At 52.9% G+C, this 27,992-nt stretch overlaps 1 protein-coding gene across 1 annotated transcript; it reads left to right on the top strand.

The window, feature by feature from the left end:
* Positions 1 to 104: 104 nt before the first annotated feature.
* Positions 105 to 27,992, top strand: PRICKLE2 (prickle planar cell polarity protein 2; the record flags this gene model as incomplete). Its single annotated transcript, XM_084292999.1, has 7 exons — positions 105 to 251; positions 10,739 to 10,852; positions 12,426 to 12,563; positions 12,886 to 13,089; positions 14,662 to 14,848; positions 17,095 to 17,949; positions 27,124 to 27,992. Exons 1-7 carry the CDS (start codon positions 120 to 122, stop codon positions 27,990 to 27,992), a joined length of 2,499 nt encoding a protein of 832 aa, XP_084149125.1. The 5' UTR covers positions 105 to 119.

Below are 27,992 nucleotides of genomic sequence, written 5' to 3'. Positions count from 1 at the left end.
CTGTTTCCCGTTTGCAGTGCAGCTCACCAGGGGAACTCTTCTTTTTTTCTCTCTCTTCCCCTTGCAGGAAGATTTGCCTTCACTGTAAGTGCTCCCAGGAAGAGCACATCGTGACAGTTATGCCTTTGGAGATGGAGAAGACCGTCACCAAGCTCATGTTCGACTTCCAGAGGAATTCCACCTCCGACGACGACTCGGGCTGTGCCCTGGAGGAGTATGCGTGGGTGCCCCCCGGCCTGAAACCTGAGCAGGTAACCATAATGCTGAGATGCCAAAATATATTGTGGGAATCTGCTCTTTGGAAGTAATTGCCCTGATTTTTTAGGGGAGTGAGCACTTGCTGACTACGATTCTGCTTCTGCATGTGCTGTAGAAACTTTCTGATGCAGGTCTGGTCTGAACGCACAAATGTAGTGACGTCAGGATGCAGTCCTCAGGGGACTTGGGTTTTTTGTGTCTGTAGGCGTAACTGGCAACTGAGAGGGGGGAAACAAAATACTTTCAGGATGGATTTTGTTGTGGTTGTGGAAAGGAACAGGTACAGACAGGCATATTGCTGTTTCATGGGGAAGAAGTGGTGGGATGCCAGCGTGCCTGGGGCAGCTGGCACACGTTTCTGCTCTCCTGGGCCACTGTGCCCCTGCAGTAAGCCCAGCACAGACGGACAAAGCCAGCAGGTCACTCTAAAAATGGGCAAGAAGTTTCACTTATGGGAAATAATCTCTCTAATGAAGTTCAAGTATCTCTGTGTAGGAATTTAACAGGACGGATTAGACCTCAGCATGCTGTCTGCGTGGAAAGTGCATTGATTTCTGCTCCGTGCAGCTTACACGATTCGTTTATTTTTTATGCTGATCTTTTACATGTTCAACTCAGAACTTAATTTGCAGTGGGGACTACAAAATGAGCTTAGCCTTGATAATTGCTATGGCAATCATTTTAAACCATGTAAGGAGGCTGGGAGAGGGTGGAAGGCTTTCATTCTTATTGTTACAGTTACTGTCTTTAAATCCCGTGTTTTCCTGAGATTTATTCAAAGGGCTTAGGCATTTCCTGAAATATTTTGGCACCACCCATAGGCTGTAAATATTATCTGTCTGATTAGAGAAAATCCAGTTGTTTAGGTTTCTTTTTTTTTCCCCCTCTTGTCTTTACGAGCCTGGCTTAGTGCTTGCTTTCAGCCCCACAGCACCATTTGGTGCCAACCAGCTGTGACAGTCAGGCAGTAGCCTTGTCGTCTGTCCCCTTCCCTGTGGTGGAGGCTCCCTGGCAGCCTCCCAGGAGTTGCCAGGTCGGGTGCATGGCCAGGTTCAGATGATCCTGGAGGAGCTCTGCCTGTCCCTCAGGCTGAGGGGACACGAACCAGGTGGGTTTCAGAAGTCTCCTTGCAGGACCATACCCAAGCTGGAGCCTCCTGCTCTCAGCATGGCCCTGGGCCCAGTGGCTTCTGGAGCCCATGCTGTCCTGTGTCACTCTATCTTTGGGTAGAAATACAGTTATTTAGCAACAGGCAACTCCTGACCCCGTAGACATGTTGTCTGATGATTGCAGCGTGCCATGGACAGCAATTGAGACCCATCTCCAGCACAGTGGTGATATATGCCAGTAGATGTGGATGCTTCTTTGATCCCTGAGGTGATATTTAAGAAATTATTTCCCCTCAGGGAGTCTGGGATGCTCAGGAGAAACAAAAGTCCATTAGTTCTCGCAGTAGGTACTGACGTCTGATGCGTTACCCAGGTTAATGTATTTTTAGGTTCTTCCAGCACCTGTTTCTTTCAGAGGTCACTGTGCTCCTCAATACAAACACGAGCTTTCTAACTACGCTTCTCTATCTGTGTTGCTGGGTCTTTCAGCAGATTTACCACTTCAGGCCTCTCTCTAATCACCATGGAGATAGATGAAGAGCAGCCATAAGCAGAGCCTAAGACAGGCACTGAAATCCTTCCAGCATAGCTCATCCACCAGCCCTTTGGGGATCTTGCCTCTAAGGAAACAAAAGGTTTGGCTATGGAAGAACCACAAAGGGTCAGGCATTGTCCTTGTGTGGAGAGGAGCACCCTGAGCTTCTCCTGTAGGTAGTGGTGATGGTGCTGGCATGGTGAGCAGCACCCTGAGCTTCTCCTGTAGGTAGTGGTGATGGTGCTGGCATGGTGAGCAGCACCCTGAGCTTCTCCTGTAGATAACAGTGGTGCTGGAGGTGCCCCGGGGCGCTGGGGGGGTTGGCCTCCTGCACAGCCCAGCTCAGTGCGGTGAGCAGGAACCTCTGCAGTGACTTGCTGGAGCTGTACAAGGCTGCAGACAGACATGTGGCTTTCTGCTCGATGAGTCAAGCGTGCGTACGTGATGCAAAGCCTCTCGAAGGCTGGTGTCTGAAGCCTGCAGCTGCCGTCAAGCAGCTGGTGGTGGGCCCGGCTGCAGGATGGGGACATTGCTGTCAGGCTGGGGTGAAAATGCACATTTGCAGGCAATGAATTTTTCTCTACCTTCCATTGCCTCTCTGTCGTATCTCTCTGACATGAAACAGATGAAATGAAACAACTTTTTCTGCAATATTCTACTTTATTAAAATCTCCACGCAGCATATGAGCTGGGGAGGTAAGTAGTCCCCTGAAAGACTAATGCAGTTTTCTTATTATACTTGGACGACAGCCTTCCTACCTCGCTGTTCTTGGGAGACAGTGTTCACGTCTCACTCAGCGCAGCAATTTACAGGGTTTCAGTGGGGGAAGTTGGCCAACAAATATGACATCGTTTTTTGGCAGTTTCAGTGGGTCATTTAAGAATTTGGAGAGTCCCTTCTATCTGTAGCTTAAAATATTTATTAGATATAATCAGAAGGGGAATCAACCCAAGCATGCAGGTCTCACTGGATTCCTGGACAGTAATTTAGGAGTGATCAGCTGGTCCATGGTACATGCCAGCTGTGTGAAAATCGTGTTGATTACTTAATGCCCATTACTGAACAGAAAAAAAAAGCATTGGTCAAGTCAGATCCAGCTGTTGCATTGAAGAGCAGACCTGCAAGTTATCCCTTTTATTATAGCTGATCAGCCTGCAGGACTACAGAGTGCTTTACACAACAGTTATTATATATTTCTAAGAATGTTTGTAACAAAGATAGTGATATAAAAATGTTAAAATACAACTGCATAAGGTATGGTAAAAATTCATCTGGAAAATGGGCTAAAATTTATGAAACCTGTGCTCAGGAAAGAAATTTAAACTGGAAGGAGATTGGAAATGTTATTGTGTTGTGGAGCCCAGAAGTGCTTGGTTTGCTCAGCCTCCCCAGTCGAAAGGCTGCTATCACTCCCTATGTATTACAGGAGGAAGAGCAGTTATTCAAGCTAAAACTTTGGCACACGAACATAGATATAAACTGGCTCTGAATGCATTCAGGCAGGAAATTGGAAGAGGTTTCAAACCATCAGAGGTGTTAGGCTCAGTGGCAACCTGCCAACAGGGAAGGCGGAGGGTAAAAACCCAAGAGTGAGCTCCATAAATTACAATGTGTTCAGAAAATGTGGTTTCTTGCAATAGCAGTTGGCTACCCAGGGTGGCCGGGAGGTTGCTGTGAGCTCTCATCCCACCTGCATCAGGACCCCAATGAAAAATTGTTTCGTGGTAGAGGAGGGAGCTCTCTTCTGGAAGACGCTGATGCAGATGGGAGAAATACGGCTGTACAAAGGGAGAAACAGAAGCTCGGGGTTTGAAGAAATTCTTCTTTTTGCCTGCCTGCAGTTCTCTGGTCAGATAAAGCGTGAAAGTCTTGAAATTGGCAGCCAGCAATAGAAACCCATCCCAGTGACCCCAAGATGGGCCTGGCTGTGAGGCCTGCGAGGGCGGCTGCAGGAGCCGGCGTGTCTGCTGGGGCTGGTGGCCCATGAGCTGGGCCTTCCTCGCGCTGACACCCAGTCTGGGGCAGATGCTTGAAAATAAACACTTCTCTGATGTGTTTTTCACATTTTGTAGGCAAGGCATGCGCAACTACATGTGAATGCGCAGCCCTGAATTCCTCGGGCCTGTGGTTTGGAGAAATCCAAAGAGGTTATAACGTGCCAACTTGAATTTCTGGATACAAGGGATTTTTGAGGATTTCTGCCTTTATTGTGTCTCCGTAATAGGAGCAGCTGGCTACGGGCACAGATTTCAAATGGAACAAAAGATGTGCCTTGCCTTAGCTGCGGTGTGGCTTCCCATATGGCTCCAACACGCCAACGTTCAAGACCCTCGTATGTGCCATAAGAACTTAATTCCCTCTTGCTGACAGCACGGTTTGTCGAATCAAATTCCTTCAAAGTTAAGAAAATCTCATCTGTGCTAATATTAGCAGCATTATGATTCAGGGGGCCATTTTCTTCTAAGGCAGCCACCGGGAGATAGGATCTCGAGAGCTTCGCAGTGTGGTGTGAGGCTGTAGGTGTCAGGGGAATTTATTCGGGGGCTAATGTACGTGTTGATTCCTGTTCTGGAGCTTTTGCAAGGTCTATGGCACGTACCTGAGTTACAAAACCTCCAAGCTCTATGAGTTGCTGTTCATGTTGCTAGTGAGTAAGCAGCGGAGACAAACCTGTAGTGGATATGCATTTACACCATACCTAAAAATACCAAGTTTTACCACCTCAGTGGTAAAAGAAAGACTTTTACCACCTCACTGGTAAAAGACAGACAGTTATCTGGGCCATTATCTCTGGGGGACGTGTGCCTCACTTGTGCCCATGTATCACGATCAAGTGCATTTTACCTTCTCGCCCTTTCTTGTCCTGGAGCTTTATTCCAGCATACAATTACAGCTTGTACTTGCTACAGCATTATTCTAGCATGCTATCCCTCAACTTAAAAATAAAAGAGCATTTTAAGTAGCATACCCAGAAGAATTATCAGCTACAATCAATGCAGCAGATGATCCTAATAGCTGCTGGTGCTCCGAGGGACTCTGGTGTGAGAGCAGGGCTGCTGGTCAGTGTGTAGCAGCCAAAAGACCACCATCAAAAGCTTTTGAAAGCACTGCTTCTGACTGTTTAATCCAATTTCCATTTTTGCTTAGAAAAAGGAAAATCATGGCATGCGCTTTCACAAGTCTCAAACTTGTGGATATATGTCCTTGATTCAAATGTTCTTCTTTAATGCCAGCAGGAAGCAATGTCTCTGCAGGATCTTTTATAGAGCAAGAACTGCTCCAAAAGGCTGACAGAAATTGATGTCATTCTCAACAAGAAACCAAGGTACAGCAACACTCAAACGGATCCGCTGCCATTAGCCGTGGGAGAGAAGCGCACGGAGAGCTGCAAAGTATGCCAGAACAAACAGAATTTATGGGAATTGTTTCTCTTTGTTCTCTGCCTTTGTCCCTATGACTCTGGAGTGGGTTTGCAAGAGCAAACCCGTGGCGGCAGGCACAGGGACAGCACGGCGGGATGCTGGGCTGCCTGGCACTGCGGATGGTCTTTGCTGTCAGCACACAGGCACGATCACGGATTTGGGGAGTGATAAAGATCTTCTCCCACCTGAGGCTTTTGTGTGCTTTTCCCAACACCTCTCTTCATTTGTGGTGCTTATGAGCTGCCAGCACAATTTCCAGTCCTGGAGACACAGGCCTATACACTCTCCCTGGGGATTCCTCAGTTATAAGAGGCAATGGATAGTTTTAAATAATAAGCATACAGAGATTCCTTTTAATGGTTTGCATCCCAACAGCAGTTCCCTGTTTGCAGAGTAGGTTGCTTGTGGGCACAGGAGGATGGAGAGCAGCCTTTCTGCCCCGGTCATCCCATGGGGTGTTCGGCTGACCCAGGACGTGCCTGGCTGCATCCCCACACCAGCCCCAGCCGCCTGCAGTGCTCCCTTTTCACTTTGTTTCGGAGCACCCGGCCTCACTGAGAGGATTGTTTTGCTCCCAGGAATAAATAAGTGCTTTGTATCCTGATGGCCACAGAAAAGGAGGATGTGCCAGGTTTGGGCCAAGCAGAACCTGTTTCCTAGCTGTACACGTCTGTGATCTGTAGAGCTCTTTTGTGAGGGCTGTTTGCAAGCACTTGCAAAATTTTGCAGATGCTTTCAGAGTTATTTATGTGTGGCTTGTTTGTGTTTTTTGTTTTTTTTTTTTTTTCATCTTGTTTTTCCATGGCAGGCCAGCAGGGATGGTAGAAATATCGAAGACATCAGCTTCGTTCCTTTGTAGCTTTCAGGTTCTCAATGTAAAAGATCATTTAATGTCTCGGTGCTGTTAAAAACCCACACTGAGCAGGAGAGAGCGGGCAGGCGGCACAGCCCCGCTCGCTCAGGCCAGCACGGGCTTGTTGGAGCCGCCTGCTGCCTTCTCCCCACTTCACTGGAGTTCATCACATCTCTCCCAATCTCCCACGGCCCTGCTGACCCCATTGGGATCACCTTTTGGAGAAAACATCCAGGCTCTCCGTTGCACTCAGGCTGCTGCATCCTGCCCTCGCAGGGCTGGTTTTGTCAGCACCAGGCGGGACAGCCCTGCTGGCTGTGTCAGAGCTGTTGTGGCTCAGCAACTCAGCACCTCTACGGAGCGTGCCAGGACACCTCGTGCTCCTTTGTGGTCCATCCAGCGGTACAGTCACACCGAACAGCCCTGCTGGGTGGGTGCTCGGGGTAGGGCTGTTGTAAGAGAGGTGTGTTCTTGTTGGTGGCTGTGGTGGTTGCATCCTAAGCGTGCGCTGCCGAGGGGCTGTGCCCAGTGCTGCTTCCCAGCAATTCACAGCATAAAAAAAATGTGATCCCCTTCCTGCCCCCCCTTTAATTCATTATTAAAAAGATCCTTTGTCAATGGCTTAGATTCACAGGTTGCTTGCAAAGTTTTCCTTCCTGGAGAAGGTGCAGTGGGGTTTGCTCATAAGGTGCTTGGGCGTGTTCTGTCTTTGGCGAGGAGCCTGTGGGACCGCCGGCAGGAGCCGCAGCCATGCCTGTGTTTAGCAGGGCCGGGGTAGGTTTCTAAACTGTAAAAGTTAAACTGGAAACACACCCCAAACCTAGGAAGGCTGCAGAACACAAAGGCATTTGTAAACTAATGTAATTACTTTCCTCAATGCCTTTGAATAAAGTTGGCTCCACTTTAAAGACTTTTCCCTACCCTCGTTTTACGTTATGTTCTTTCCTTTCTCCTGGTTTCTGTCTTGCCCTCCCCTTCTTTTAGCTTGAAGGAGCTGTTAACTTCCAAAATGCGTATCCGCGTTTGTTAGCCATGCCTTCGTTAAAACACAGGGTGCTTAGGTAATTTCTTTCATCTTTAAAGATGAAGATAACACCCTGGGATGGGGAGGGTGGGTGGGAAGGTGAGTGACTGATGTGCCCAGACTCTCACGGCATGGGGCATGTCCCAGTGCTCATGGGACAACCAAGACCTCCCTGCAGCAGGAGGGGGCTCACCCTGCACCCTGCCACCGCATCCTCATGGCATCTGGGGCCCCCGACCCACTCTGAAGTCTTATTTTGACTTGGCCTGATGGTTTCCAGACTCCTCCAGGGTTTCTCCCATCCAGATGTGAGCAGAGGGGCGAGCGAGGAAGCCTAGGAGGAAATCTAGCAGGGCCCCTCACGTGGTTTGTGTGTTTTAATGCTGCTTGTGAGGATAATCGTGGACAAAATAGGCCTGTTGCAAGGGGAAATAGCAGGAAGTTGAGCTGCTGCGCTGTACAGCGCAAGTATTTAATAATAAAGCAGTTGGATACCGTACGACTTAAAAGGGATATGTTATCCATCCTGAGTCATCACCCCGTGCTGTTGCCCTTATCTGGGTGCAGCTCATGTTGCAGAGCCCCCGGGGTCAGTGAAGAGCCGTCCGCTGATTCCTGGGGGGTCTGGATGGGGCCCTCTGCCTGTGGGGGTTCCGAGGGTCTGTGTGTGTGCTCTGAACCGGCACCGATGGAGCAGCAGTAACTTTCGTGGAAAACACCGACCTTTGGTACAAAAGCAAAGTGCAGACGGAGCAGTTTTAGTTTTCCAGTGAGTTAACATTTTCTGCAGGCCTTTCTCTCTGAAAAGCCGGATTTATCTGAAAATCCCCCTTTTCCTTTATTTTTCCCTATTCTTGAGCATCACAACCGGGCTGTGCCAGCCCAACCCCTGGCTGCTCGATCCAGGACCATGGCAACTTGTGGCCCTGTCCCATGGATCAGGGACATCCCAGGAAGCAATAAATGAGAGGTTTTGTTGGCAGGACCCTGGATTATTGTCACCCAGCATCTCCACCAGCCACGTGCCAGCAGCCGCAGGGCTTGTTTGCTATCCGTGGCCCCAGGACCAGCAGCCACCTCCTCTGCAGCCCCTCCGTGAGCAGGTTGCGCTGGCTGATGCGGATCCAAAGCAAACTTTTCGGGTTATTCCGGGCAACGCAACGCAGGTTGGAGCCTGTAGTATTTATTTTGTTTTGCTGTTCAAACCAAATCGCCCATCCCTGCCGAGCTATGTTGATGGTGCGATGGGAGCCAGTTCCCGCAGACCTGATGGGATTAAATGGAAAACTTCCCAGTGGAAGCAGGAGAGGAGCCGTGCACACACGTAGCGCCGTGCCGGGCTGCGGGGAGGCAGCTCCTGGCCTCTTGGGCTGCCAAGGGAAAAAAAAACACACACACATCCCTGCTTTTTTTTGCTTAGGGTGCGCGTCTTACAGCTCGTTACTGTAGGGACCAGAGCAGCCTGATGTCATTTGGCAGCTCTTCAAAAAGAAGTCGTTTCTGGTCCCCGCCAACTTCAGGGACTCAACGGGGGAAAAGAACTTTGTCACGAGGAAAACAAACAAACCCAGCGACCTGAGCAGCCCATCCACCCGCACGTGGGAAGTTTGGCCCAGAAGAAGGCAGCAGGCGGTTGGGGCACCCAGGACGGCCCAGCAGGGAAGAGCTGGAGCCTGGCAGCCAGACGAAAGAATGGCAGGGGGGACATTGCCTTCAGATTTTCAGCTGTGAGCTCCACTATGGACAAGGTGCATGAACACAGACAGCCCATTTCACATGGTTATGCCCCAAATAGTGCTCTGCAGTGGATGTATTTGCTCCCTCGTGTAGTGCGCCATAAGAATTTAAGTGTTTTTCATGTGCTTTGATGTCCCTGGATGAAGGATGGTCTATAAATGCAAAGTAAGTGTTCTAATGTACGTAGTTTGTTCCCCTTTTAACATAACAAAATACTTAGCAGCCGTGCTTCTTGCTTTGAGAGTTTCCATAGCTGGTGGGTCTGTTTCTGCTCTGCTTTAGCAAAGCAAATTCAGGGGTTTGTAGAGGCACACGCTCAGTGCATTCGTCAGCTTCAGGACACGAGCATTTCCTTTTGTCAGCACTGCAGAGTTATGGGTGGAAATCTGCTAAAAATCTCCTTTTTCATAAAAATCCAATGAAGGGAAAGTCATATCTTAGTGTTGGTTCAGAGAAGAATCATAAAATGGAGCTGTTGAGAGGAAGAACAATTGCAAACACAACTGCAGCTCTGCCTGCAGGTAGCTCTGAATGAGAACAGAGACAGCTGAATGCAGAGTAATTATTCCAGAATAGTGCTGGGTTTGGACATATAGCCGAGAATAAAAATGAACAAAGCCTGCCAGCCCGTGGGTGAGCTCTCCTGCCAGCCCTGTCCCTCTCGGTGACCGGCTGTAGCTTGTACATCCCGCAGATGCTGTGTGGTTGTGTCAGCAGAGGAACAACCTTCTCTGGGGCAGCCCAGCCCAGGTGGGGGTGCCCAGGTCAAAGCCCAAACCGTGCCGGTAGCACAAAAGCTCACGTGAAGCCACTGCAAAGCATGTGTCATTTGGGAAAAAGGGCTGTGAAATCTGCCAGCAGTGCAGATGCTCTGAAATGAATTTCTGCAGTGCTCAAAAGCAGAGGAAATGTATCGGGGGACTCATGCAGCGTGACAGAGGCAGAAAGCTGCAAGTGCTGGGAAAGCAGTTTGCGTCTCTCTAGCCGAGTGCAGATTTAAGGAAGGCATCCATCCCCCTGCTCCTGCCCGAGCATCCCGAGATGTCCAAGGCTGCACAGACCCCTGATTCCAGCCATGCAGTGAGAGCTTTCCCTTACCTTCACATTCTCCTGGTTCCTCCAAGCCCCTGAACACCACCGTGGCTGTTTTGGAGCTGATCCTGATCCCAGGAGCTGCATCCCGGCCCTAGAGTTCATGTCCCAGGTGTGGCAGCCGGAGCAGAGACGCTGGAGTTCAGGGCGTGCTTCCTCTCTGGGCTGCCACCGGGCTCTTCCTGCACCGGGGCACACCGTGCCCCACCGTGCTGCATTTACAGTAATTGATCTTAATTACGTGCTCCAAGACGAAAGAGAAGAGGAAAAAAAAATATATATATATATAATAAATAAAAGCAAGCCTTCCAACAGATTTTATCTGCTGTTTATTTCCACAAATTGCAGCAGAAAAGGCCCGGAGGGTTTTGATGGAGGTGGAGGCTGAGATAGCCGGCAACACGGAGGCTGCCGGGGCGCAGCCTTTTTAACCTCCACTGCCGAGGCAGGTGCCGACACATCCCCGCAGCCGGCGAAGCATGCTCACGCTCTGGAGGCTGACGGAGCAAACGGTAACGAGCTGCTGGGGCTGCCGCCCTTCCCGAGCCCTCTTTTGAGGAAAAAAAAAGGCAGGGAAAACGGAGCAGCACGCGGCTGCCCCGCTTGAGATGATGAGAAATAATCATTGCGCTCGGGGGTGGCTGCTCCGTGCGCGGGGACACGGCTTGGCCAGGAGTGTCACCGCCATCCCCTCTGTTGTTCCCTAGGTGCACCAGTACTACAGCTGCCTCCCAGAAGACAAGGTCCCCTACGTCAACAGCCCGGGGGAAAAATCTCGCATCAAGCAGCTTTTGCACCAGCTGCCGCCGCACGACAATGAGGTGAGCGGCCCAGGGGGGTGAGCGTCCTCGCGGGGACAGCGTGGTGGTGGCGGGGTGGCAGGGGGGGACGGGGTGCTCCTCCTGGGGTCCCTCTGGTCGGAGGCTTGGCTGGACTTCTCTGCAGCTCTTTGGGTGCTTTTTGGGGGATTTGCTTGGAGTTCGGTGACATTGCTGTTTAAACAGACACGTTTGCTACCTGGTGGGGTTCCACTGGAGGCTGGGAGTTGTTTGTTTTTAAAGCTTCAGCTTTTATTCTTGAAATGGGCTTTTTTCACGTCTTTGACACAAAAGAGCTTTCTCAGCCTGTGGAGGCCAAAGCCACGCTGGAAGCGGCTCCAAGAGCTGTTTGGAGCAGTGAGGCCAGATCCAAAGTTACAGAAGCCCTTCCCAAGCGCTGCTTCCAGCTCATGAGCGCATGCAGCGAGGAGGTGTTTGGCTCTTGAGTGCGAGCAGAGAGCCTGTGAGCCTGGGAAGTCAGGGTTTGAGTCAACACCAGCAGAGCAAACACACCTCAGTGCCTCTCGCAAGAGGCAAGCGAGAAGGCTCTGGTCTCTGACGTGCTCCTCCATCAGCGACATCATTGGCTTCTGCTAGCCCGCAACATTTCCCTGTGTGAACAACAACAACAAGAACTTTTTCGTGCTCCTTTTGAAGAATCCGCTCTGGGAAACACAGGCAGGGAGCTTGTTGCATCTAGGTCAGACGTTAACGAGTTTGCCCATGCGTGGCCGGGTGCCACGGGAGCACGGTGGCGCTGCCGGCGCGGAAGGGAGCTGCAGACAGCGGGCAGGGGCTTCGCCTGCACCCTCGGGCCCCAACCTGCCCGCCTGCCTTCCCTGGCAGCCGCGGAAGAAACACAGAGCTTGTGCAGCTTCCTTGCACCTTGGCAGGTTTTACATCCAGTTCCCCTTTGTGCTTGGTTTTGTTCCTCTGAAAAGTCGCGGTGTGCTCAGGTGAGGGACCCTGCTGGTGTTCTCCGCTGAGATCTGCTCAGCCAAAAGCTAGGTCTGTGGGGTGAAAATACCCAGAGAAACCTCACAGTTTTATAAGCTTCAGGGAAATTGCAACATTCATTGTTTATATCCTTTTATTTCACTTAGTGCCTTCCAAGGAGGTTTTGCGAGCATGCAAACTTTATCCGATATCAGAATAATGGTTGGAGGTGCCGAAGAGCCGGCACTCCATCATTTACATAGGGAACATGGGCTGTGCTCAAGAAACGCCAACAAAATATTTTGAAGCTGCTATAAAACCTCTGCCTTAAGGTGACTGGTGGAGGAAGCAGGAAAGCATCGGTCCGATTGCTGGATCAGGATAAGACTTAAGACTTCCAAGCCTTCCTAGAAACCTAGCAGCTGGAGAGCAACCTCCTGCATGGCAAGGACCAGGTCCATTTGTGCATTTTTGTTTGTTTTTCTTTTGTTTGTCATTGAAGTGGTTGCGGGAGGGGTTTGGATTCCAGCCGAAATCCCACCTCTGGAGGTAGCTCTGTGTTTTCTCGCACTCCTTAACGAGGCTTGCAGAGCCCTTGGGACCGTGGCTCGGAGCACCGAGTGTCGCTCCTGTTTTCTAGGTCCGCTACTGCAATTCGCTGGATGAGGAGGAGAAGAGAGAGCTCAAACTCTTCAGCAATCAGAGGAAGAGGGAAAACTTAGGGAGAGGCAACGTCCGGCCGTTCCCTGTAACCATGACGGGAGCCATCTGCGAGCAGGTGGGTAGCGGCTGATGGAGCGATGCGAGCAGGATGGGTTTCCAGTAACCAAAGCTGGGGTCGGCCAGGTGTGTGCCATGAGCACCCCATAGTTTTGGGGTGCCAGAGCAGTCTCTTTGGCTAATCCCAAAGCTCCTGGCTTCATGTGAGGGGAGCTGATGGGTTCCTGGGGGTGAAAAGGGATGGAGAGACACCAGAAAGGGAGATCTTTCCCTGAGCAGTGAATTAGCACCTTCTTCTGCCACTTTTGGAAAAGCACCTCATTAGGGACGGGCGGCAGCAGGCTCCCTGGCCCCATATCATACCCTGGCTTTCCTGACAGTGCGGCGGGCAGATCAACGGTGGGGACATGGCCGTCTTCGCCTCACGAGCTGGGCATGGTGTTTGCTGGCACCCTCCTTGCTTCATCTGCAGCGTCTGCAACGAGCTGCTGGTCGACCTGATCTACTTCTACCAGGACGGCAAGATCTACTGCGGCAGGCACCACGCTGAGTGCCTCAAGCCCCGGTGCGCAGCATGCGACGAGGTGAGAGCCCGCAAGCCCTGTTAAAATCCCAGCTGCCCACCTCTGTACCGTGTTTTTTTCCAAGGTGTGAAGTTTTTTCTTGAGTGATTCTTGAAAATAAAATAGACCAAAGGGTTCCACCCAACCCCAAAATCCCACTACTGCCCACTGAAAGATGCACCCTGGTATGGACACTGCCCACGGGGATGGCCCAAACATTTTTTTTCCCCCTGTGCGTGTGGGGAGCACACACAAAATGCAATGGTTTGGCTTTGCCAAGTGCTCATCCAAGCTTTTCCTGGGGTTTCCAGTTGGCATCCTGGGGTTCCTGTGGGATTTTCAGCTGAAATCTGCCTGGGGCTGTTCTGAGACAGGTCCTCACGCACACACATCCTGGGAGGGCTTTCCGTGAGCGTTTCCAGTAACAACACACCCACCCGTGCTGCGTAATTTTAGCCTGGTTGTGTGTGTGCCATTCCTTCCTTCTCCTCCTTCCCCCCCAGAAGAAGCCCCTGGTAGGCAGAGTGTTGTGTTTCTTACAAGTAGTGGTGTTTGAGTGCACGCCGAGCTGAAACTGGCTTTCAGAGAGGAGATTAAAGGGATATAGGAAGCTGAACAAATGGAATACAAAACGAATATAGAAAACCGTGCAGAGTTGACTCTGAACGTTTCTCAAGTGTCAATCTCTGTTTAAAAGGCTGGTGAAGGAAATTGTTCTGGCTTTTAAAGTTATGAAAACCATAGTGTGGAAAACCATATGTACTATAAAATAGCAAGTCCCATCTATGCAAGCGTATAATAGTAAAAATCCAAGGCTTCAAATATAAAGAACATTGACGTATGTATCCAATTAAATTTGTAACGTTACCAGTGAAAAAACAACTCCTAACCATGCAACTGGCCCCGTTTCCCCGTGGTTTAGGCTGGGTAATTTTTTTTTCATGTACTTTTCATCCTTGCAAATTCTCATACAAGTCCTTCATTCAGCTGCTTCTTTCACACACGCTTCTTCCATTGAAGCATGCGAGAAAGAAGCTCAGAAAGGGGAAAGCTTTCGGCACAAGCAGGTGGCAGCCGTGGTAGGGACGATGGTGAGGAGCCAGGTTGTGACTTCTTCCCTTCCCTCCAGAGACTTGCCACTTCTCATTGTCCTTTTGATCATCCTTTGTATTCAGGCCCCTGTCTGAGAGACGGGTAGATGTGTTTTAATAAGTGGCTGTTCTGTTCTTCAAAAGTCCCCCGGGTCGATAGGTTGTATATAAGTGTGTTTATTACCCCGATCGACCCCTTCTGCTGATGGATGTGCTTACGAGCAGCGCCAGGACACGTTGCCGTGAGCTGGGTGTTAACGCTTTCTGGTCCATGCACTGACACCCTCCTGGTGTCATCGTAACAGGAGGCTCCCCTGGGTGCTGCTCCCTAGGAGCCGATAGGTGCGCCTGCCTGCAGCCAGACCCAGATTTTTAGCTGTAAAATTTAGAGGTTGTGTGGGAAAGGGGCACAGCCAAATCACACAGGCAGGAGATGCCAAGACTGGGTCCCGCATCCCACATCCCTTCTCTGACTTAACTCTTCTCCACCTGTGTTTCCCAGATCATTTTTGCTGACGAGTGCACTGAGGCCGAAGGGCGGCACTGGCACATGAAGCACTTCTGCTGCTTCGAGTGCGAGACCGTGCTGGGGGGGCAGAGGTACATCATGAAGGACGGCCGGCCCTACTGCTGCAGCTGCTTCGAGTCCCTCTACGCCGAGTACTGCGACACCTGCGCCCAGCACATCGGTACGTGCGCCTCCCCGGGACAGGCTTGCATCCCTCTTTGTGGCAGGAGGGCTGTCAGCAGCCCCAGGAACTGTTGGAATGAGCGAGAGCTTCCTCTGGCCAAATTTAACGTGTGCATTTTTCTTCTAAAACTCATTTTCCTGTCAGCAGCCTGGCTCTTTGGATTGAAGCTTATGCCCAGCCGAGCTTGCTGAAGGCTCGCACGAGTTAATGAGCTACTGACGGGAAAGATGGTTGCTCATTAGGCATCATTAATGTTTGTGTTTGCCGTTTTTAATTAACCCAGAGATAGATGTTCTCAGACGGAAAGAAGTGATGGATCAGAGTCGACCTGCCTTCCTAGCACAGGGAGATGGGGTGATTTAGGGTGCGTTTTATACTGGCGCTAGCTGTCACCCCAGTACATGGCTGTGGGGCAGCAAGCTGGGCTGTCACAGCCTTGCTCTCTGTGCTCACTTTGCCACTTGGCCGAGCATTTGTTTGCAGTTGGAAGCACGGCACAGGGTGCCCTTTGTCTGTCCGTGGAGGTGAGCCCACGTGTCTGCGCAGCACTCAAATCATTCACGGGCTGCAGGGAGAGAAAAAAACATTTTGCTCTTGTGCGGCGGCCAGATGGCACGGGGGAAGACACAGGGCTTCAACAAAACACTTGGAGGACGTGTTTGCTGCGACCTATAGCACATCCATCCCGAAAGCTCAGCTGCAGAGCAGTGAAGAAGCAGCTGTTACACCTCTCACGCTCCCTTCCCTCGTGCTTCCCCCATCTGCTGCCTGTTTTCCCCTCCATCCCCTTCGCCGGCTCCACTGCGGTGCCCTGCATGGACCGAGCCCAGCTAGTTTGCATCCCCTTCCCCGTGGCAGACGTGCTTTCATTCTGCCAGGCCTCGATAAAAGAAAAGAGCCTGTAACAGGTAAACGTGACAGCTGCTACCTGGTGTGGGCACAGGCTGCGGGCTCCCCTTCGCCAGGGCTGGCGCGGTGGATCGGCGCTGAGCCCGCTCGCTGCCAGGTTTTCCCTCTGGTTCCCATTTTGCTGCATATCTGCGTGTTTCTAGCAATGAGGGACTGCAGCCATTTTGCTGCGGCTTGCTCCAAGTAGTTGCTAGCTGTTGTGCTTAGCAGCCACATATATTAGAGTTAGGCATGTGCTTGGGAGGACTGGGTTGTTTGGTAGAGCTACAGAGCACGGAAGCTGTGCCCCTGTCTCCGAGAGGTGGCTTTGGATCATTGAGAAAGGAGCTGATAAAATCCCACCCGCTGTCTTTTCTCTCTTCTGGCTACAAGGGCGCTTTATATAAAGGCATTTTGCTCATTATTGCTGTGCAGTGTGTGCAAGCAGTGGCTGCAGCGTGCATGCAGGCACGAGCTGTGCCCACGTGCAGCGTGGCTCGCTGCTGCCCTGGCCAGCCTGCGCCCTGTGCAGCAGTTTCTCAGGTAACGGGGGCTTTTACCCAGAATGGCAGCTTAAACAAGCAAATAAATGCTATAATTGAAGCCTCGGGAGCTCTGCTCATGACTTTGACTGAGCGCTGCATCTATACCAGTAAACGTGCTGCAGCGGCTCTGACCGGTGCCTGCAGCCAGCCCCAGGGTGTCACTGGCTGGGGACAGGCTCTCTGTCAGCCCCCAGTGCATTCATTCCCTTATCCCAAGGGGCTTGGCAGGGGCAAGCCAGGAAATTTGGCTGGGGGAAAGGCAAGGGGACGCGCTCACATCCCCTGGACAGGCTCTTTCCTTTCCGATCTGGGGAAGGGGCCCCAGCAGCCAGAATAAAGTCAGGCTGGGAAGGCGGTCAGGAGCAGAGCAGTGAGGGGCAGGGATGGGATCTGTTCTGTTAGGCACTTACCGAGGCAGCACAGATCCCTCTTTATGGTTCGGTTGGAGGCTTTTTGTTTTTTTAAATAGGCAGCGTATTATTGCTTTGGCTTCAAGGACTTTATGGAGAGCTCGCATTCCTATGCTTTATGATCGGAAATATCCCCGTTTAATGTGAAATAGCTTGAGGCTCGACTCCGCTGCCTTTCCCAGCACTGAGTAAGTCCCTAGCAGAGGCCTGCAACCTGCAAAGAATTAGGAACGGGCGTAACTTCACACGCTGGAGAAACCCCTCCAAAGGGTTTGTGAGAGCAAGCGCGGGTAGAGGTGCTGCTGGCACAGGAGGGCCACTCAGTTTGCCTGAGTGCCGTGTGAGCACACCCGGCCTTGGGACAGGCACAGGGCTGACTTTTTGTCTGGTTCCCCCCAAGGTATCGACCAGGGCCAGATGACGTACGACGGCCAGCACTGGCACGCCACCGAGACCTGCTTCTGCTGCGCGCAGTGCAAGAAGTCCCTCCTGGGCCGGCCCTTCCTGCCCAAGCAGGGGCAGATCTTCTGCTCCAGGGCCTGCAGCGTCGGCGACGACCCCAATGGCTCCGACTCCTCCGACTCGGCCTTCCAAAGCGCCCGGGCCAAGGAGTCCCGCCGCAGCGCCAAGATCGGCAAGAACAAGGGGAAGGCGGAGGAGGGTGCGCTGAGCCAGCTGCAGGTCACCTCCAGCCGCCTCTCCGCCGACGTGGACCCGCTCTCGCTGCAGATGGACTTGCTGAGCCTGGCCAGCCAGACGCCGAGCCTCAACAGGGAGCACGTGTGGCGGAGCAGGGACGAGCTCTACCACTACGGGAGTAAAATGGAGCAGGGGCAGTCCCAAAGCCCGCTGCAGCTTCTCAGCCAATGCAATATCAGGACTTCCTACAACCCCAGCCAGGTCCCGGGCTCTCAGCCAGATCTATGGGGGAAGCACTTCAGCAACCCCAAGAGGAGCTCCTCGCTGGCGATGAAGGGGCACGGCGGCAGCTTCATCCAGGACTGCAGAGAGGACTACTACTCGGGGCGGCTTCGCTCGCAGGAGAGCTACAGCGACATGTCCAACCAGAGCTTCCCCGAGACCAGAGGAAGCCTCAAAGTCCCCAAGTACGAAGAGGAGGAGGAAGGCGGGATGCCGACGCCGCAGTGCCGCACCCGGCATCCCATCAACGCCCTCAAGTTCACGGAGGACCTGACGCCCACCGAGCAGACTCCCCGCGGCTCCATGGAGTCCCTGGCGCTTTCAAATGCCACAGGTACGTCACCCTGGGCTCCTGTCCCCCTCCGTGTGATGGGACCCGTGTGCTGGGTCACCACGGCGGGTGTCTTCCATATCTCCTTCCCCTAAACCAGACCTGGGGACCTGCAAAGTGCTTGCTCCCCCTGTGCTGGGACACATGGGGGTGGGCACAGCCCGTCAGCTGGGCTCGTTATAGCTTGTTGTTGTAATTAATGTGGGGTGCAAGTGTTCCCGTCACTCTCCCGTTGCTCTCAGCCACCAGACGTGCTGGCACTGGTGTGGGTGGCAGCCTGGGGACATCACGGGGGGCCACCAGCCTCCTGCCCGGCTCCCAGTGTGCGTGGCAGCCCCGTCTCACTTGGTCTGCTTGTTTAGCAAATGCAGCTCTTTATAGCTGGTTGGCCCTTCTGCATAGCTCAAAACAAATGTTTTCAAGCTCTTTAATCCTCCCTTTTGTGCAGAGGGAGGAAAAATCAAGGCCAACTGCTAAAGCAGAGACAGATCCTAGCATTCAGCGCTTTGAGGACTGCTGTCAGCTGCCGTTGTGGGCTAAAAATATTTTTAAATGCTTTGAAACAGGCCCAGTTTTGCAACCCCTTTTGCTTGTTAGGCAGCCATCAAGCTCGCGGCTAGTTAAGACAAATTCCTTCTCATTTCTATGGAGCTCTCTTTCTCCTCTTCCAATACTGTTGCGACTGCAGGGAAAAGCCAGGCGAGATGCTTTTCCCATCTCGCATGAGTGTCGAGCTCTTTTCTCCCCAGTACATCCCAATCCCAAACCAGACACGGCTGGCGTTTGCTTCGGACTCCCTAAGCAGCAAACTTCTCAGAAAAGAAAATACCAAGCCTGGTTTCCTTGCCAGAGATGCTGGCTTGCTCCTTCTTCACCACTCCCCCGGAAGTTTCCGTTCCAGCCAAGCATTGTTTGGAGCCAGGCTCATCCTGCTCTTGCCCCTACAAAATCGAGTCCTTCCCTCACTGTCCCCCATCCGTGAGCAGCCTGGAGGAACCTGGTCCTGAGGGGATCCCCCCCAGGGAGCATCACTGGCCCTGGGGAGCCCATGCTGGTGAACCTGGGGCCTGTGTTCCCCCAGTTTGGATGTGCAGGTTTGCTTTGGGTACATCCTTGCCCTATTCATAGCTTTCGGTGTGTTTGTTTAGGGAAATTGCCAGCCCCGTGGCAAGACATGAAATGAGCCAGGATCCCTCTAAACAGCAAACATCAAGAGCATGGGGGGAGAGGAGAGGCTGACGAGCTGGAGAGGGCTTTGCTCAAACAGCCTCAGAAAAAAAAAAAAAAAAAAAAAAAAAAGGAAAATAAGACGTGAAATGGAGAGGGAGCTGGGAATTGCCCTCCAAAACAAAGCCCCGTATTTCAAAAGTTGCTCCTGTTCCTGAAAACTCATGTTGTGTAAACCCTGCCAGTACAAATAGTCTTGAGCAACACCGAGTTCCAGTGAGCAACGTCTGAATACTGAAGCGACTGCTTCCTGCTTTGGAGCCGAAGTGTAGCAAGTTTTCTGAGGTACAAGTCAAGGGGTGAGAAACGTAGCAAATCTTTCATATTAAAGTGAAAACTCATTCTGTATTTTGTTTGGGAATCCTGGGGGAGAGATCTTCCAGAGGCATCCTCGTCGTGTAGTTGTAGTAGGTTTCTGTGCAGTGCAAAGTGCTCACTTCTCTCCTGCTTTTCGGAGGAGTTGCTCAGCATGATGAGGCTTGTAACGAATGCGAGCAGTACCTCTGAAGAGGGAGGTGATAACGTTTTTATTAATGTGTAAGATCTAGTAATTGTCGTTGCTCTGGGACCTGGCTCAGCTCGGGCTCAGGGGCACTGTGCTAATAACCGCAGCTCCCCAGGGCTGTGCTCGCTGGCGGGGAGCATCGGGGACAGAGCCAGAATTATCCCACTTCGTTGGCAGCGTTTTGAGGACAGCCTTGGTGACCTGGCCAAGGTCTGTGGGAGAGTGGGATTTTGAAGCCAGGTGCAAAGCCTAAATTCTGCAAGAGGGCACAGCCACTGCCTTTCCTTGTCCCCTCAGAGCGAGCTCCATGGCAAACACCATACGAATGCAAGCCAGGCTGCGGTGCTGCTTGTTCCACACTATGCTTTTCCCTATGCACATCTTGTAAATTATGTTTAGAAGGCAGGCAGGGGCTGACGGTATCTCCTTGGGTTTGCAGACCCTTGTGAAGCACGCCCCAGCCTCTGCAGGCAGCTTCTCTCCTACCCAGCTCTGAGCTCCCTTTGAGTTACTAGCTCTGCACATTGCTCCACCTTATAAAATGAAATAATTAGCGCTGAATCCATCTAATATTTTATGGCATGGTTGGAAACGCTCTTTTTTATGGGGAGCAAACAGTCCCTGACCTGCAGAGTGTGTATTAAAAGCTGACTGGTTCCTCCCTGGCAGCAGCTCTTGCTGTGATGTTTCTATTATGGCTTAACTAATAATTAGCCGGAGATGCCAGTAGGGGTGGGTAACAAACTGGGTGTCTGGTGGTGGTTCCTGTCCTCTGGACAGGAGTGAAATGAAGTCCTGGGAAGCCTCTTACCAACCAGACACCATTTAGTCGCCCTAAAGCAGATCCCGAATGGTTTAGCTGGGATGTGCAGCACCACGGTCATCCCGTGCTCCCGAGCACTCACCCATGAATTGCTCCATTGTGCTCTGTGGCCACTCTGTGGTGCCTCAGCAGGCTCCCGTTAGGTGCCCGAGTGTCGGAGGTAGCACAGCCCTCCCCGGGCTTTGTTTCTGGGTTGGAGTTAGACGGCAGCGTCTCTGCTGGCCTCTGCTTGTGCTTGTGTAATCCCCATGAACGCTGACAGGATTTGGACACTGGCAAAGGGGAGAGTTTCCTGCTGCTGGGGCTCATCTCATCCTTCCTCCCACGTTGTAGTTTGGAAATCCCTTCTCAGCTCTCAGCCAAAGGCTACAACAGACTCTGAACAGCCCCTTATGGGCGGCTGGGTCCTGCCCCAGCCCAGGTGCCAGCAGAGGCAGCGCTGGGGGAGAGGCAGCGAGGGACACAGGGGTTTTCCAGTGAGATTTGGGGCCAGCGCCTGCTCCAGGACATTCAGCTGAGATCTGAAAGCATTTCTCAGCACATTCTCCAAGTTCATTTTTGCTGTATTTTATATTACCCTTTATATCTGTTTTCCTTTGGTTGCTTTATTTTTTATTTTTTTTATTAATGTCATTAGCAACAACACAAACCAGTGGCTGCTGCAGCAGTGATCACCCCTCAGCTCCCTTCCTAAGCAACCAGGGCTATGTGAAGATACAGCTGGCCAGGAAGCTGTTCTTGTGAGGAGGAATCTGCTCCCAGCAGAGGTTTGTCCCTTCCCAAAAGGTGCTCAGTCTGCTACAACCCCAACCCTGGTGTTCACGGTGTGCCCAGAGTTGTGGGGTGCTTGCATCGCCCTCTAAAAAGGTTTTGCAAGTGCTGTGTGTGCCTAGCAGCTGAATCAGAAATCAAGAGCTGATCTCTGCTGATCCCCAGCAGTCATTTCCACGCCATGCCACCTGGTCAAATAGCCCACTTAAGCAAGTACCTGCGGGCTGAATGTTTTTCTGCGGTGACAGCCGAGCTGCGTGCAGAGAGCACGAGTGCTGTGGCGGGGAGCTGCGCTGAATGGTGACACTGCTCTGTGCAAAAGGAGAAAGGGATTTGATGTATTTCTTGAGAAAACGTGTTTGGGTGAGGGTAACAGCCGAGCTTCGTTTCCTCCCCTCATCTGTCACAGGCATAAATCCAGGAAAAAAAAAAAAATGTAACTGGTGCTGGTACAGGGTGCAGTGTGACTGCACGTGTATGGCACACGTTCCTGTTACCTCCTCTGTTACGAGATGCTCGAAGGCCCCAAACAGCTTGTTTTTTTGGTTTTTTTTTCCTTTCCAGGACTAACAACAACTGTGATATAGTCAGAAAGTGGGGAGAGAAAATGCCTGCATGCGTGTGCGCCAGTCCTGGTCCCTGCAAGGCTGCACTGCACTGCCCATGCTGCTTCTGGCACCATATACCTCGTCCCCCACGCTGTTGGGGATGGTGGAGATGGTCCTTGTGGCGAGCAGGGGCTGGGGGCTGGTCCCCGTCCCTGTGCCCCCAGTGCCAGGGGGATGTCAGAGCTCCCCCGCTGCATCCCTCGGGTGCTTCTCCCCCTGCTCAGCTGGGGAGGGATGTGCCCAACATGGGAAGATTTCCTCGGGACCATGATGTGTTTGGCAAGCGCTGTGGTTCCCCCCGAATTGCAGGGCTCCTGGCCTTTCCCTCGCAGCCCTGTTTACTTTGCGTGACTTCCAGTTATATCAGGGCTCTGCTTTATTTCTGCACCACCCCAAGGCCGGTCAGAAGCGCAGCGAGGCTGAGTTATAAACAAATCCCCGGGAAGGCTGTTTCTCCTTAAGTCCCTTTTTAGTGCTGGGGGTTGAACTTAAAATAAATCCTGTTGCAGGGGCAGGGAGGACGTGCTTGCCTGCTGTTAGGGGAGAGACAGGGCTGTAACAGGGGGGAACGAGGGGTGCCACAACGTCCCCTCCTGTGTGGCTGTGTCCCTGTCACACAGCACCTCTCCTGTCTGGGCGCAGGGTTTTGGTGCAGGCACCTCAATGAGGCTGGGGCGCTGAGGACTGTGATGTGCGGGTAAATGCCTGCACCCTGGTAAAAGTACAGGCAAGGAGAGCCCTGTTTGTTTGCAATATCACAAACTTTGCATTCTCCCCACGCAGGGACAGACGATGCTGTCTCTGCACGGGCTGCTGGCTGCGGCCGTGCTGCCCTGCGTGAGCCAAGCTTTGCAGGGAGCTCAGTGTAACGTGGCCCGGGAGCTGCCTCCCCTCCTGGGTGCCTCGTTTCCAGCCTCACACCAAGCCTACGTGCTCGCCGTAGCCCCTCCGCTGTCATTTGCTCGGTGTTTTAATAATCCATAATTAATGCAGCCCTGGTTTAGCAAAGCACATAACGCAGCCAAGGGAGACGTGAGCGTGTTGCGGTGCTTTGTTGTGGCGAGGTTTTGGAGGTGATGCGTACAAGGAACATCAGCTCTTTGGACTTCGTGCTGCTGGTTTGCTTCTTCCATTGTTGTATTTTCCTTGGAAGCACCCGATAGGACAGGGGCAGCCTTTGCAGTCGGGGCGGGGATCGTACAGCATGTTCCGAGCAAACCCTAATGTTAAACAGAAACCCGCTCTGTGTTCCCAGAGCCGTAGCCAGCCCGAGCTTTAAATCGCATGCCCGCAGACGAGCTACAGCTTTCGCTTGTGTTCATCCCAAACGCATGCGTTTCCATGGCTTCGGCGTGAAATATTGAGCCTGGCAGCCCCACGCAGCGGCGGGCAGCAGCAGGATGAGAGCTTGCTGTGCCCACGGGCGCGAGCTGCAGGGACGGGCACGCCAGCGGCACCGTGCTCACAGCCGGGCACATCGCCTCCTGCCACAGCCCCTGGGCTGGCCGTGGTCGGCATCAGCAAAGCAGGAGCAGCAGCTTTGGGGTGTGATGGATTGTGGGGAGAAGCCCCTGATGGCATTTGGGATTTTTGCATTATCCCAAGCCCTGTGTTGTGCATTTGCTGCACGTACCGCTGAGGACTCGTGCCTTTGCAGAAGGAAAGCCTCGTGGGAGCCGTCTCTGGGTTACTGTGTCACCCCCGGGCTTGCACCCTTGGAAAGGGGCCAGAGGTTTGTACAGAAGCAGCCAGCTCACACCGCGGGCTAGAGCAAGGCTCCCACACAGCCCCATGAAACAGATTCTTGGGTTTCCTTATTGGAAAAATACCCACTGCGTGGCAGGGTCCCCCTCTCTCATTGCCTTTCTTCCAGGTTAGGGCTCGATCGGATTATTAGCTGTGTTCCCAGATGAAACACTTCATTAAGGGGGAGCTGCAGTGGCTGTAAATAAGTGCTGGTAACTCAAGAAGCTCGGGCCTCGATGCAGTGCTGCAGCTAAACAACCGCAGGAGGGGAGGGTCGGGGCAGCACAGGACCACAGCAGCATCCCCGGGGACCTGCAGCCATCAGCACGGGGTGCCAGGACCAGCAGCAGCTGCCTGTGCTCAGCAGCCCTCCAGCATCCCATTTTGCAGGTTTCTGGCCGCTTTTACTGATGAAATTTTCCTTGCAGGAGTCCAGCCGACCTGGAGAACAACGCATTCCCCTCCTCTTTGCGTTTTGTCAGCGCTTGGAGGCTGTTGTTATATTCCCCTTCAGCCTCCTCTTCCCTAGACTAAACAACCCCTGGTCTTTCAAACGGTATTCCTAGCTCACGTTTTCTAGATCAAACATTTTAGAGCATTTGTTATTGCTGTCCCCTGGACTCCCTGCAGTCAGGCGGGAGCACTCCCGGCTCGCTGAGGTTTCACAGCTCCGTGGAGGAGGGCAGGATTGTTTCAGAGCATGGACAGACCACGGGCAGGCACCCGTTGTGCTTTGCTTCCAGCCGAGTGGGGAAATATATTATATTTGTGGTGCCTTTTAAGCAAATTTCCTTTAGGCTTGGTAATCTCAAACTCGGAGCTCTTGGGTGCTTTCCCCTTCTGCATGGTGGGGCCACGCTCCCTCCCGGAGCCGGCTCGGCGTTCAGCCTTGGTACAATCAATGTTTTCCCAGTGATTAAAGACCTCATAATGTGTGCGCTTAATTATATTCAGGCCATCCGGATGAACAGCCAAAACCATCCCTTGGGCCTAATAATTGCTGATTAAACCTTATGCTGGGAGCTCGGGGCTGTGCATGTAGCACAAGCCCCTTGTACAAAAGTTTCCCCGAGTGCTGACCAGCGCTTCGAAGAGGGGGAAGGAAAAGGCTCTGCTCCTGCTGAGGTGCCTGCAAGGGTCTGGAGACCTCCGAAAAGGGGTTGGGGTCTTCCAAAACCTCAACCTGAACATCTCTGAATATATTTCCTGCGTGGAGGGCTCTGGCCAGTGCCGTGGTGCTTAGTTAGGAAATCCTGCTCAGCTCTCTCCTGTCTCAGGAGCCTCTCCATGCACGTTCAGGTTATTCTCACTGGATGCAGACCCAGAGGAGCCAAAAGTGCAGGTGCTGTGGCAGACATGGCAGGGGCTGGCTGTGCACCAGGACAAATCTCCGTCCCAGCAGAGCAGGGTGAGACCGGCCCCTTGCAAAGGCTGCTGCCGAAACGGATCTGCTGCTGCTGCCCAAGCATCCTGCGGTGCTCAGGGCTGTTATTTCTGCAAAGCACCCGTGTCGTTCTTCCTCATTATGGGGCTGCGCTGCTTCTCTTAATGAAGGGCTGCATGAATGTCACCCAGGGCTCATTTTCTTTGGCATCAGCTATTGTCTGACACAGCTGATTAAGGCCAAACTCGGCTGTCGGCAGCTGTGATTCACGCTTGGGTCGGCTCAGCTGGCCACCCCGCTGCTCCTCCAGCCTTTGGAGAGGCTTTTGCTCACGCTGTGAGGGTGCTCGTCCCTCACGGGGGGCTCGCTGGCTCCTCTGCGGTGGCACAGAGGGGACTGGGGCGAAGCAAATATCGCACCAAACGGCATAACCAGGAGCAAAGCGCAGAAGGCAGCTGCTCCAGTGGCACGAGACAGACGGTGCTGCAAAGGCAGCAGCAGGCTGGGAAGCCTCGTGCGGGGCTGGTTCCAAACAGAGGAGGCGGGGGGCAGCTGCAGGGTTGGTTTAACTCACCTGAGATCAGCAAAAAATAAAGGCACGAAGCTGGTGTGCAAAGTGCGTCCTCGAAACAAAACGCAGCTTTGCTTTTCTTAGCTCAGCCTCTCCCTTTTCCCGTGGCGTTCAGGCATTGCCTTTGCTTAGCTTTGCTCTGCTGGGATGAAAACTGGAAGCTTCCCAATTAAAAGCAGGAAAGCCAGCAAGCAGAGAGTCTCGCTTCATAAATGGTGCCGGCGGCTGGGACTTGGGGAGCAAAGCCAGGCAGTGCCAGATCCAGGCTGAAACACTGGCAGCCGGTTGTGCTGGAGTGCTGAAGCTCTTGCTGGTGCCCCCAAGGATAGGATTCAGCTGGGCTGGGCACTTCAGGAAAGCCTTGCCCAACGTTGCAGGATCTGTAGGTCTTTTTAAGGCCAAGTCCTGAAGACGCCGAAGTGGATTGTGAGCAGGGGTAGTGACAGCAGCCCTTCTTCTTGCTCGTTTTTTGGCAGGCAGCGGGTAGAGCTGAGCTCTTGATGAAATGCAAGCAGCTTTTGTTAAGGGAGAAAGAATTTACTCTTGAATTGTGGGCTGGGTTGTTGTTTTTTTAAATTAATTTACCAAGTCGTAAATTCTTGATGATTGCATAAGGGGCGTGCGTCATGTTGAAAATCCTGCTGATGGTGCACAGCGCTCCCCGTTCGGTCTGCACGGGGAGATTGCCGGAGAGTGACGGGGAGAGAAGTGCCAAAGCAAACACTCTGCATTTGATTTGGGATGAAATGTATTTCCTTTGAAACAGCTTGCGAAATGTGTTGTCCTTAGCTTGTAATGCAAGAGCTTACTGCTGCCAGTTGTCAAGCCAACGTGGAGGCAGTCAGAAAATAGTCAGGAAACACCCAGAAAACAGGCCAGAGCCTAGGGGACCATGGAGCATGCTGAGTTTCTTGTCTATGAGATGGTACAGAGCAGACAGCCCCCCTCTCTGTGGCAGCCTTAGGGACTTTGGGGCTGGAGGGGAGCCCCTTGAGCGTGGCCAAGGCTGCTCCTGCCACCCCGCCTGGGGACATCACAGCTCGGTGACGAGCATGAATTGGTCGGCGTCCCCATTTCTGGCTGCTCCTGACATTGCCCAGTCCTTCAAAACATGTCACTGTTGAGCAAGGTGTGGGTGCCGGATCATGGCACCCTATTTATCTCAGCGTGCCGGAGGCCTCGGGTTACCTCTGATGCATGAATTCGTTGCTGGCATCACTGGTTATTCCTATCAAGTCGCAGACAGCATAGACATATGGGGAAGGGAGTCGCGAAAAGCATCTAACAGTCCTTGGAGTCCTACTCAAAACACCTTAAATTGGTGTGATTTCCCCAAAGGAGGATCTGTCTCCTCTTAAAAAATAAAATAAAACAGAAAGCATCCTCTTGAAGGGCTCTTCAGGACAACATCTAAAACAAAGCTTATTTGAAAGCAAAAACCCACAGGTTCAGGCCAAAACCAGCTGTCTCCCTGCATCTCCGGTGACAGGAAATTCTCCTCCTGATCTCTCTTTTTTCCTCCCTTTCCCCTTCCCCACCAAGGCCTCTCAGCAGACGGCGGAGCCAAGCGCCAGGAGCATCTCTCCAGGTTCTCCATGCCCGACCTGAGCAAAGACTCGGGCATGAACGTCTCGGAGAAGCTGAGCAACATGGGGACCCTCAACTCCTCCGTGCAGTTCCGCAGCGCCGAGTCCGTCCGCAGCCTGCTCTCCGTGCAGCAGTACCAAGACCTGGAGCCCAACCTACACGACCTGGCCAGCCCCATCGGCTACCGCGAGCGGCCGGCGCACGGCCGCCTCCACCAGAGCTTCGACTACGGCAGCGGGGTGCCCGGGGGCAAGCTGGGGGCGCAGGACGGCGCGAGGCATGCCCCCATGAGCGAGCGCACGCGCCGGCGAACTACCCTGCGGGACGATGACCGGCACTACCGCCCGCACCGCTCGCGGCGCTCCCGGCGCTCCCGCTCGGATAACGCCCTGCACCTGGCCAGCGAGCAGTGCTGCCGGCTGAAGGAGAGGCCCTCGCTGCGAGCCAGGGATGACTACGACCAGTTCGTGCACCAGCGGAGCTGCAGAGAGAGCCTGGAGCAGGGTCCCCGCAGGGACGCCTACGGCCACTGTCCCAGGACGGTGTCGGACCTCGCCCTGCAGAACCACTTGGGCGAGCGCTGGGGGCCCTACTTCGCCGAGTACGACTGGTGCTCGACGTGCTCCTCCTCTTCGGAGTCCGACAACGAGGGCTATTTCCTCGGGGAGCCGATTCCCCAGCCCGCCCGCCTCCGGTATGTGACCAGCGAGGAGCTCCTGCACAAGTACGGCTCCTACAGCATGCCCAAGTCTTCCACCTTGGGCGGCAGAGGACAGTTGCACAGCCGGAAAAGACAGAAGAGCAAAAACTGTATCATATCCTAA

The sequence above is a fragment of the Netta rufina genome, assembly GCF_964035555.1.
Source record: "Netta rufina genome assembly, chromosome: 10".
NCBI classification, from domain to species: Eukaryota; Metazoa; Chordata; class Aves; order Anseriformes; family Anatidae; genus Netta; species Netta rufina.
This window is presented reverse-complemented; position numbering and strand designations above follow the sequence as displayed.